This window comes from Gadus morhua, chromosome 2 (genome assembly GCF_902167405.1).
Source record: "Gadus morhua chromosome 2, gadMor3.0, whole genome shotgun sequence".
Taxonomy (NCBI): Eukaryota; Metazoa; Chordata; class Actinopteri; order Gadiformes; family Gadidae; genus Gadus; species Gadus morhua.
The window spans coordinates 10,348,603-10,361,102 of NC_044049.1; the positions used below are offsets into that span (position 1 = coordinate 10,348,603).

Here is a 12,500-nt window from a genome sequence, read left to right on the forward strand (position 1 = left end):
ATTGTCTTAAATCTTTTTTGGTATCAAGGACAACGCACTTGGTTGGTTAAATTCTTATTTTTTTAACAGAACCTGTGCGGTCACCATTGGAAACCACTCTTCCTCTACAACCCAAATAGCCTATGGTGTACCGCAGGGTTCCGTTTTAGGTCCTATTTTATTTTCAATATATATGCTCCCACTCGGCCAAATTATCCAATTAAATGTTTATTTTCACTGCTATGCTGACGACACACAGATATACCTCCCGCTGAGACCCAACAATCCGAGAAGCCTGGCTGCAGTTTTAGACTGCCTCAAAGACGTGAACCACTGGATGGCCCATAACTTCCTCCAACTTAACAACACCAAATCCAAAATAATACTGTCCAACCCGCCTACCACCATCCCCAGTCCCATCAGTCTCGGTCCATTATCCAGTAATATCAAGCCCACTGCCAGAAACATAGGTGTCATTTTAGATTCAGACTTCTATTTCATCCCTCACATTAACAAAGTTGTACAGTCCTGTTTTCTCCAACCTCAAGTTGGCTCAGAATTCGGAAGCTAGGCTTCTCACTGGTTTGAACCAACGACATCACATCACACATCTGTCTTAGCTTATTTGCAGTGGCTCCCTGTCTCTTTTAGAATCGATTTTAAGATTTTATTGATCACTTTTAAGGCTTGTCGAGGTCTACCCCCGAGTACCTCACAGATATGCTGCCCAGCCTTAGCGAGGCCCTCCTTACTGTTCCTAGGTCGAGGCTCATAACTAGAGGAGATCGGGCATTCTCCACCAGGGCGCAACGGCTTTAGAATGACCTGCACACGGTGATATGGCTTGCTGAATCAGTAACGACTTTTAATTCACTTCTTAAAACACATTTTTATAGACATGCTTTTAAATGACGCCGTCTTTTTATTCTCTTCCTAAATGTCTTATGTCAAAGCACTTTGTAAACCATCGTTCTTATAGGTGCTATATAAATAAAGATATTATTATTATTATTATTATTATAAAGACTTCAAAAACTACTGGAAAAAGATTCTTAACAAGTATAAAAGTGAGGCATGTATCCACTATGAAAATGAAGGTGGACCCTAACCGTAAACCTGAGATCACCTCAGATGACGCGTGTAATTATAAAATAACGTCTCCTTCTTGCAGGGTACCATGGCGTAAACTCTGCTCTCGATTGAGTAACAAATACAGTATGTGGCAGTGGTGAGGACCTGAGGCTCTTGAGTTCCAAGCTCTTAGCATGACACGGCACTGACCTATGAACAGATGAGACATTGAGAACAATAAATGATGCAGAGGCTAAACGTGGGTCAACTCTCCCTGTGGCTTCCCCATCCGCCAACCGCTGCGTGCTCTTGGAAAGTAAATCTATTATTCATATCGGTTAACATTCGGTCAAGAGGCTCATTCACATCAACAAATACAGTCCATTTGAAACTGCACTGCTTTTTTATACATCCGTTCATTTCAAAAAGGTTATTTGATATGCAAAGATATGGTTATATAATGGTGAACCAACAGCGTGCAAGGGCATCTCGCTGGTGCGTTTAAGATCCCGATCCTTCCTACTTTCCGTAGCCGGCTCGATTTTAATTGCCGGCGTGTGGGCGGTGAAATCATAGCGCTCCTCCGGCTCCCAAATAGGTGGATTTATGGTTTGTGTTGTCTCTGTGGATAAACGACTGTGTTTGTCTTGAAGGGGAGGGGGGGGGGGGGGGAGGAGGAGAGAGATGTGCTTGCAGATGACGCACTAAAGATTTGTGAGAGCAATATGGACCATACATAGAACGTACTTCATGTACCATGTTTCTCATTTCTCGTCCTCTTTTGAATTACAATTCTTAAATTGAACAACTGTTCCCAGTAGCAGAAGCTGTGATCCTCCTACCTCACCTATATAGGCTTTATTGGTCAGTTGGGTGGGGAAACCATCATGAATCTATAGAAACCATGACAACTCCAGGCATTATTTTTAGTTCTGCATTGTATTTCCATACCCAGCCGGTAGCTTTTAGAATGCATTTCTATTAAGTTTGCAGGGTTTCCTCAGATAATAGAAGGGACGAACCAACATTGCCTTATACAGAATATTGAATTGGCTAAGCAGACAATAAGCTTGGCAACTGTCAGGCATATGATAGATGGATGGACACATTTGTTCAAAAGAGATGAACAGAACAAAAATACATCCTCAAGGATTCAGCTAGTTACAGAAAAGTAGAAAGACAAAACCAAGGACCATGGATTATACTACAAAGAACTTCAGACCTAATTTACGTAATGGCCAAAATCTTATACCATCAATTTTTCTTTCTATTGAACATAGATCATCTCTCAAAACATAGTTGTGTTATGCAACCACTCTCATGGTCATGGAGAATATCACATGGAGAAAAGCAAATAGTTGAGTGAGCTTAAACTGCACTTTCTGCACACACGATCGATCTATCTATCCAATATGCTCAGCCTTATGCCTTTCTCCAGACATCGCTATGGCAACACTAAAAAAGTCACATTTTCTTCTTTCCCACTGATCAGGTGCTGTTCTCGCCAATTATGATGTTCCGTGTCTTAATTTGATTTTTCCACCTTTTCCTTTTTTTGTTAGGTAATGTTTCTTTGGCTGTGTGGGCTAATAACTAGACACGTATACATGCAGAATAAACATTAATCATTTGTATCCATCATTGTATACTTTTATTAAGCCTTTTATTTAGTCTTTAAACACTAAATTGTTGCTTTTGTCAACAATGTATTTAATTACTGACCTTTTGCTACTGCTGTTTCTCCACTGGGTTAAGGGGACGTTTTCCTTTTCTTATAGGAATAGGAGGTGTGATGAAAATATCGTTGTGAAACCTTTCTACTGTGACTATGATAGGGTCCTTATAAATGCACTTGATAATCCACAAGGTAAAATGTCTTACAGTAAACTAATACCACCAAGACCTTGGTTTCAGGTTAAAAAAACCTTTACATCAGTGTGAGTTGTTTTTTTTTCAATGTAGTTCTGGTGTTTTTTAAACAGGTGAAATGGGACACTGCAGTACTTTTGTTGATTAGCTCCTGGTTTGTCTCTGGTCTCTAAGGGTCATGGGAAGGCCAAAGACCGTATCATCAGTGTCATTTAACATATCAGTCATCGGTCTTATACTGCCTTGGTGGATCATGTGTTTGCCAACTATTTAATGCTATTTAGAATTGTTGTGATACTGATTAGAATGTTGTATTGACAATGGAGTATCATCTTTATAGTAAAATGTATTCTTTCAGTTCCTCAGAATTATTAGATGTCTTTCCCCAAATGAACTCTGCAAGTACAATTGTCCTCATATGTTGGTGAATACAAACACATTGGAGGGCTCTGACTTAATTTATAGGAGTCAATATAGAGACATATCTTGAGTTGAGACCATTTAAGGACACATTTCCAATAATTAAGATTAAACCATTTGTCTTTGTTGTTAGACACTGAAAACAAATCCAAACACCAAGGAAACAAGCTCTGAGTAATTACATGTCGTCATAGCAACCAGCTTTGATCCATATATTGTTTCATCATTAAGGGTTTACTCTATAAAAACCCTGATCATAATGTACAGGGACGTTAGGGCGGTGCAGGTACAAGATTACATTTTGCATTCTACTCTATCTGAATAACTCCAATATTCGTATTCATCAGTTGTGTGTGTGTGTGTGTGTGTGTGTGTGTGTGTGTGTGTGTGTGTGTGTGTGTGTGTGTGTGTGTGTGTGTGTGTGTGTGTGTGTGCGTGTGTGTGGGTGTGTGTGTGTGTGTGTGTGTGTGTGTGTGTGTGTGTGTGTGTGTGTGTGTGTGTGTGTGTGTGTGTGTGTGCGTGTGTTTGTGTGTATGTGTGCGTGTGTGAGTAATTCTCGTTTCATAACCTCACAACCTCTCTCCGCTCTCTGTTGTTATAATTGAAATCATTAGCTCTCTTCTTTTTACAGACAGCAACTTTTTGCTGGGAAACGCTCAAGGTCGCCATGGCTACCCTATTGTCTACTGCTCGGACGGCTTCTGCGAATTGACGGGCTTCGTTCGCACTGAGGTTATGCAGAAGAACTGCGCGTGTCGCTTCCTGCACGGCGATGAGTCCAGCGAGCGGGCGATCGCGCAGGTGGACAAAGCGCTCGAGAGCCAACAGGAGTACCAGGGAGAGGTCCGCTTCTACCAGAAGAATGGTGATGATTGATGCGGAAAACACTTTCTTCACTCACATTCAATTTTCTTCCTCACTCACTGAGCTTCTACTCAGGAAGAACAAAAAATAAACACGTTGAATAAAACGCATGGAAATAAACGTCATAAAAAACAAGTATCAACACTCACAAAACAGCAGTAAGTAATATTGATTGATTTCTCCTTTTTTTTTTTTGTCATTCTCAGGAAGTCCATTTTGGTGCCTCCTGGACATTGTGCCAATTAAGAACGAGAAGGGCGAGGTGGTCCTGTTTCTGTTCTCCTTTAAAGACGTCAGCGACTCCTACGGGAAGAGCCAACATAACAGCAGAAGAAACAGTGAGACATATCATCCTGCTAATGACCCTCTAGGTTTTACCCCTAGGCCCTCAGGCGCTTATGGTTCAGAGTACAGCGCTAATTCTGGGAGACAAGGAACAGATGAGAATGACCCTCTGTGTGTGACACAGATTTCCATAGTGAATTTATTGTGCCTTTCTCATGCAGGTGTTTCAGATGCTGCCCACCAGAGCGCAAAGAACAACCGGACACATTTCTCGCAGGCTCATGAACGAGGAAGAACAGCGTTTTCACACCTGACCAGTTTGTTCACCAAGAGGGGCAAGGGGAAACTCTCCAATGTGAGTCTTTTCTCTGATTGGCCGCCTGTTGTCCGAAGCACGCCTAACAAAGTCCGATCAATTGTCCTTTAAAACAGAGGAGCTGCTCTGAATATAATTAAATTATAGTGCATCTTCATTATGAGCTAAACTCTTTTAAAGCTTTTAAGGATAAGGATTAAATGACTCCCCGAATCCATAAACGTTAAGGCAGTAACTGAAGCTATTAACTTTCAGTTCTTAATCTTGACTGAAAGATCAAATGACATCCAATCAGATCTGGTGAGATTTAATTCTGAAATGGGCATTTTGATCACTTTTAATCCAGATTGGATCAGCAGGTAATCAAATCCTAGCAAGCCCATAAACTTCTTCAAAACCTTGATTTGGATAATTATCATAAATGACCCTGATCACTTTAGAAGGGTGGACTATTCACTATACAATTAATCATATAAGTATAAGTATAAAGCATAAATATGATCTCTAATTAATCAAACAGGACCAGTGAAACTTTTTTCTACAGCAAATATTCCCATACATTTTTAAAAATAATTGCCACTTCTCAAGTCTGTAATCGAAATGCAAAGTTTGTAATAGGACCGCCCTGATAATCAGGTTTTGGAGATGTTGAAAAGTCTTAATCTGGTATCTGCAAATATGTGTTTGAAATTCAAAAGTCAGAGTCAGACATATAGTCAATTCAAATATATGTGCCAGAAATTCGATATTGCGTTTGTCTCCGACCCACGGTGCAAATAAGGAGAAAAGGGAGAATATTAGGTCAAATAAAATAAGTAATATTTACAATAAATAAATTCTAAATAGTGCAAAGGTGTGAAAAAAATAAAATAAAAATAGATTGAAATGTTAAGGAGTGGGGTCATTTGGGAGGGGTTTCAGAGTCCAGAGTTCGTGGGGGAAGAGGGAGGGAAGGGAGGGTTGAGCTTCCTGACAGCCTGGTTAAGCTGTTTGCCAGTCTGGTGGAGCCGGCCCAGAGGCTGCGGCACCGTCTCCCAGATGGCTGAAGATGCTATGTGAGCGGTGGGGTCACCCACAATGCTGGTTGCTTTGCGGGTGAGGCGAGTTCCGTAGATGTCCAGGAGGGAGGGGAGTGGGACACAGACGATCCGACCAGAAGCCTTCACTGTGCGCTGCAGGGTCTTGCGGTTGGAAGCAGTGCAGCTCCCATACCACAGGGATGCAGCTGGTCAGGATGCTCTCGATGGTGCCTCTGTAGAAGGAGCACATGATGGATTGGGGGGGGGGGGGCTCTTGCTATCTTCAGCTTGAGGAAGTAGATGCGCCGCTTGGACTTCTTGGTCAGTGATGTAGTGTTGGTTGTCCAGGAGAGATCCTCACTGATGTGAACCCCCAGGAACTTGGTGCTGCTCACTGATCAGGGGGGGTTTTGGAGTGAGGACTCTCCGGAAGATAATTTCAAATTAGTGCCAGTAACAAGACTGCATTTTGTCAATAAACACACACCAACAATATGTTCAGCAATATGGCAGCGACGACTGCGTACATTATCTTCTGCTTCTGGCTGGGTAGTCTACGCTGAAGGTAACCAATCAGTGGTGAATCACAGGTGGCCTTATAATCCCAGACCCGAAAATAGTGCCGAATTATGTGTGTTTGTAGACAAACAACAATGTGGTGATGTTTTACCGGCCATTTGTTTTGAAGAAGGTTTAATTTTTGGAACACATTGGAATCTTTGGAAAGTAATTAAAAGGGTTTCCTCCAAGCATGAACAGGAGCTAATGCTACTTTTACACTGCAAGTCAGTAGTGGCGGCTAACGGAAAGCAAATGCTAACCAAGCAAACTCCCATTCTGTAGACCTATGCAAAATTTTGAATTTGGAATTCAACAGCTCCCCCGAATTCTGGGTAAAGGTGCTTTACACCATACGCGTAGAGATACAGTAAAAAAGAGAAAAAGATGTGAAACAGAATTGTTGTGTCAAAACTATTGACATCAGTCACGATGTGAATATGTAGCAGGTTCCGATTATGATCGGAAACTACGGATTACTCAGCCTATGTAGCCTAGTGATGAACGTATGCCTTTTACAAAAATATAATATTTCTTTTTTTTGTTTTTTGTTTTAAATAAATAGTGTATCGAAAGGCTGTTGGCGTGGATTACCAGTTTACCAATATGGATGAATTAAGAGGATTGTGCTTTAAGAACCAGAAACCTCCGTCAACCATCCTTTAACATTGGGGAAAAAAAACACTATGAATAATCACCTTCGATGTAAAAGGACTCTAAGCCAATTACAGACAGCTCACTGTATCCCTTCAAATGTTCGCTATTGAAGAAAAATATAAAATAACTGCCACATATGGTCACTCAACTAATACATTTTACTTTAAGTGCGTGGGAGATGTTTTTCCTTCTTCTTTGTAATGCGTTTCTAAATTTATCGACAAACCCTTTAAACCCTTCCATTAAGTTCTGTGGTAAGCACTGAGTTGGTTGTTCCTATTCATGATAAAATAATTTTGGTCCATGATGTGCGCGGAAATAAAATTATGTTATCCGGGTTGCTGTTAAGAATTGAATTATTTTTGCTGATACTTGGATAGCTGGAAAAAGTGTAGATACTGAAAAAATAAAGAGGCCAATTTTTTTAGAGAATTTATAGAATGGATAAAAAGAATGTAATAGACAGATAATGCCTATATTCCCTAGATCAGGGTACACGAGAATCTAGAACAACAATGAGTCTTAGGTTGTTTCAATCTATCTTGCCGAGCTGGCCTTTGTAGTTTCGTTTATGACTGCTGGTTCTGTTTTCCCTTCAGAGCGTGTTCCAGAAGCCTTCCCTCCCCGAGTACAAGGTGGCGGCGGTGAAGAAGTCCCACTTCATCCTGCTCCACTACAGCGTCTCCAAGGCTCTGTGGGACTGGCTGATCCTGCTGGCCACCTTCTACGTGGCGGTCACCGTGCCGTACGACGTGTGCTTCACGGGCCCCGATGAGGGGGGCGGCGCCCACGGGGAGCAGGACTCCTCCCACGCGGTCTCCCGCGGCGCCGCGGGGAGCGACATCGCCGTGGAGATGCTCTTCATTCTGGGTGAGACGCAGGATGTTCCGGCGCGGCCTTTGTCTAACGGCTGTTCGAGGCCTCCTGTTTGATGCCCCAGGTGTGATGAGGATTAGCCGTTACAGTCCGTCCAGATTCGTGATTGGCGGATCAACACACCCGCCTATACTGTGGACTGGACCCACATCTGGTGTCACTAATGGTTAGGATTTGAAATTGGCTTGTGGCTGATCAACATCACACCTGGGGGAATGACAGAGGCCCTTTCAGGCATTGTTGGTTGTCCCACTCAGACGAGATGAGTAATGCTGTGCTAGGGCTTAGGTTGTTTGGCGCAAAGCCAAAAGGTTCAAAAGATCCAGACCATTAGCCTGCCTGCTAATAAATGACATGTTTCAAAACTGAATTCACGCTTGTTGAAGTAAATGAGCGATGGTAAATAGAGGCAGCAGTGCCCTGCTTCTGATGTAGGGCAAGTTTACCGAGAAACACTCCAGCTGTGAGAACAAATAAGGTAAACGCTCAGATTGTTACACAACTGTTATTAAATCCCCTCCATTGATTGAATAACGCTTATTTATTATCATGGTTTTTCATTAGCATTATGTCTTTTGCCTCCTGGCAGGGTGTGTTTGCGTATTTGTTATCCAGGATATGTCGTAATATCCAAATCTAACACCTTCATCATAACAATACCAACTCACTATTCACCAGCTCAGTAACTTAATGCGTAACTTATAACAACTTACAACAACACAATACAATACTATAAATACCCTCGAAGCTGAGGGTATTCACATTCACACATTCACAATTTCGCTGTTGCCCTGGTTACAGATAGTACACTCATGATTTCTCTGTTGCCCCGGTTACAGATAGTAATTAGAGATGTTCCACCTTGTCCTAATTTAGTCGACAAAAGAAGTCTTATAGCACAGCTGTCATGGGGCCCCACCTCCTTCAACAAGCATATGTAAAGATAGTCTTATAAGGTTAACACATTCAGAGCGAACCAAGAATGCAGTTAAATGTATTTGTACAATGATCAATGATATATTACAGTAACATTTGCCACTTTATGGATGATTTGATCTAAAGTGTTTTAAAATGAAGTGAGTGCATATGTTGTAAGCATGGGTTACCCCATTCGGGATCGAACCCTTATCCCAGAAAGTCCTAATGCCATGCTCTAAAAAGCAAGTGTAGTATTTATTTTCTTCATTGTGCATTAGCAAGGAAAACAATGAAAAACTGAATCACTTCTTCAAGTTTTTCATAGATAAGAAATTTCAAGACAAAAAAAAAGGGTTAGGGTTAGCACATCAGAGCAAGTTGCTCCTCATAGGTCAAGTGACAGGCTGGAGCAATCTCCCTCGAATGCAACTCAGAGATTTTGGCGGGAAAGGTTAGCATCTGATGCCACACATATAAGGGTAAGACCGCAAGGGATACATACAGTTTAGCTTTGATATATTTATATATGACTTACTGTATCAATTTCTCCTCTTCAGATATCGTACTGAATTTCCGGACCACCTATGTGAGCCAGTCGGGTCAAGTGGTGTACGATGCCCACTCCATCTTTCTTCACTACTGCAACACCTGGTTCTTTGTTGATCTCATCGCAGCCTTGCCCTTTGACCTCCTGTACGCCTTCAACATAACAGTGGTGAGAGTTGAAACTGATGTAGTATTTTCATGCACTGTATCTGCATGGGTGGGTGTGTGCACATGTCTTCTTTGTGTATCAACATCTTTAGCGCGGCCCACACCTTGACCTCAACCTTCTTTTCTATAGAAATGTTGTCGGTTCTCTTGTATTCAATACTGATCCATATAAACCCAACCCCCCCCATAAACAGTAGAAAATTGCTGCCATTACCTAAATCCACTTCCTGGAATAGCAATGGAATACAGATCCACATGAAAAACAACACCTTTTGTCAGACTGCTCTTTCAGTGCCCTCTGCCATATAGCAGCCGTACAGAAAGAAAACCCACAACACAGACAATACCATACAATCATTCCCCACCGTTTTCTGTTTTGCCCTTGAGTTCAGCAATGAATCGCTTGAACTTGGGACAATAGTGATGGCATGTGTTTCCTCTCGTGTCGCCGTCCCTCTCCGCTCCCAGGCGTCCCTGGTACACCTGCTGAAGACGGTGCGTCTGCTGCGGCTGCTGAGGCTGCTGCAGAAGCTGGACCGCTACTCCCAGTACAGCGCCGTGGTGCTCACCCTGCTCATGTCCGTGTTCGCCCTGCTGGCCCACTGGATGGCCTGCGTGTGGTACGTCATCGGACGGCAGGAGATCGAGAGCAGCGACCCCGTCACCTGGGACATAGGTTAGTGTCTTGGTTTGTGTTTGTGTGGATGGGTTTGTGTGTCAGTAGTTTTGGGAGAGGTCCCGTCTAGACTAGTGGTGGAACTAGTAAGCTTGTGACCCCTCGAATGATTTGGGCCGGCACTTGCGACCCCGTTGTCCCTCCTGACTTACTCCCAACGGTGGACACACAGGCATCCACGGACGCACATAAGCACAAACGCACACACTCCCTGTTTCCTCCCGGGTCTCGCTTTATGCATCCCTCTTTCTCTCTCTCTCTCTCTCTCTCTCTCTCTCTCTCTCTCTCTCTCTCTCTCTCTCTCTCTCTCTCTCTCTCTCTCTCTCTCTCTCTCACTATTTCTCAATCTTCACCTGTCACTCAACCACGGTCAACCCCACCACCTCCGCCAGCACCACCACCACAAACAATCAAGTGGTCCACGTTAGCCAAGCAAGCCTAGGCTAGCACTAGGAGTGAGCAGTATCAGCCCTACACGTTGGGGAAGATCAGGCACATGTTACCATGGTGATGCATTTCAATTCTGTGAGCCACTGGTGGTAAATGTTATTTATTTATCAGAAACCCTGTGAACTTTGGCATACTTAGAAGCTATTTCTGGTAGTTTGAATAAAGTGTTTTTGCTGTATTACATGAAGAAAACAATTCCGGAAAACATACTTTTTGGTAATCCTCTCGCAACCCCTTCAAAATGGTATTGAGTTTGTCGACCCCAACAATTAGAATCACTAAACAAGATGACCCAGAACTGTGTGTGTGTGTGTGACTGTGCACTTCTTTGAAAAGCATTCATTAGTGATGTGTTTGTATGTGTGTGTGTGTGTGTGTGTGTGTGTGTGTGTGTGTGTGTGTGTGTGTGTGTGTGTGTGTGTGTGTGTGTGTGTGTGTGTGTGTGTGTGTGTGTGTGTGAAAGAGTGTGCTTCAATTCATGAGAGTGTTCATCCTTGAAACACATTAATCAGCACAGATGGAAGGGGATGTACTGACACTCTTGGATGGCATATCGCCTCATATTGTAAGACTCTCAAAACACACCCTGCGTCAGATGTCTGAGTGCTCCGCCAGCTCTTTCCCTTCATTCGCAAAGAGGAAGTGAAGAGCAGAGGCTGTACACTGAGATCCAGGCCCCCCACTGTGTGGTACTTGATATCAACGTATGGGGCGACTGCGTTATCCTCCTTGGTGGCTGCCACTCCGGGCACAAGCAGCTGGTTGGCCAAGCGCCAGCTTGCACGCACGCACACACGCACACACACACACACACACACACACATTTAGGCGTGAACTAAAATGTTTATCGATGTGTGCAAATAAATATCATTGGACGTCTTTCTTCTTTCCTTCCTTCCTTTTTGTTCTATCCTTCCATCCTTCCGTCCCTCCTCCCTCCTTTCTTTTTATCCTTCCTCCCTCCTTTCCGTCCTTCCTTTCCGTCTCCCTTTCTGTTTTCATCTCTCCCTTCGTTACCTCCTCCCTCGCTTTTCCCGCCCTTTCCCACACCTTCCTCTCCTCTCCTTCGCACCAGGCTGGCTCCAAGAGCTGGGCAAGCGGCTGGACACTCCGTACATCAACAGTACCAGCGGGGGGCCGTCCACGGCCAGTGCCTACATCGCCTCGCTGTACTTCACCCTCAGCAGCCTCACCAGCGTGGGCTTCGGCAACGTGTGCGCTAACACAGACGCCGAGAAGATCTTCTCCATCTGCATCATGCTCATGGGCGGTGAGTTTGGTCCGAAATAGTCAAAGGTTGTTGTTTCACAGCTCCCCCTACCCCTTTTGTTTTCCTGCAACACGTTGCTGCTTGAATACACTTTTTTGGTACTTGGAATCTTTATCACCTGACCAGCGTCTTTGAGTACTAATAAAGCGTCGTACAAGAAACAGGCATTATTGGCATTTGAATAATCATTACAACCTTTTACAAGCGTCTTGCGTCGGTTTTCCTTTCTGATTCCCGTTCAGCCCTGATGCATGCGGTGGTGTTTGGTAACGTGACGGCAATCATCCAGAGGATGTACTCCCGGCGGTCGCTGTACCACACGCGCATGAAGGACCTAAAGGACTTCATCCGCGTCCACCGGCTTCCTCAGCAGCTCAAGCAGCGCATGCTGGAGTACTTTCAGGCCACTTGGTCCGTCAACAACGGGATCAATGCCAACGAGGTTGGTGGCAGATAATAATTATTATACTAGTTATTTCATCAGCTTTTTCACGCTTCATTCAAATGGATGTGGAGGGGTTTGAGTGACAGGTAGTGCTCAAGGTTGCCTATGGGTGA

The 12,500-nt window shown here is 43.6% G+C and overlaps 1 protein-coding gene across 1 annotated transcript in view; it reads left to right on the forward strand.

Annotated features, from left to right (window-relative positions):
- kcnh4a (potassium voltage-gated channel, subfamily H (eag-related), member 4a) overlaps positions 1–12,500 on the forward strand; it is a 22,265-nt gene that overhangs the window by 3,094 nt on the left and 6,671 nt on the right. The window contains exons 2-9 of the mRNA XM_030342309.1: positions 3,971–4,204; positions 4,410–4,541; positions 4,710–4,843; positions 7,638–7,908; positions 9,390–9,547; positions 10,015–10,222; positions 11,748–11,942; positions 12,185–12,384. Coding sequence (XP_030198169.1) covers positions 3,971–4,204; positions 4,410–4,541; positions 4,710–4,843; positions 7,638–7,908; positions 9,390–9,547; positions 10,015–10,222; positions 11,748–11,942; positions 12,185–12,384 — 1,532 coding nt within the window. The remainder of the gene's footprint in view (positions 1–3,970; positions 4,205–4,409; positions 4,542–4,709; positions 4,844–7,637; positions 7,909–9,389; positions 9,548–10,014; positions 10,223–11,747; positions 11,943–12,184; positions 12,385–12,500) is intronic.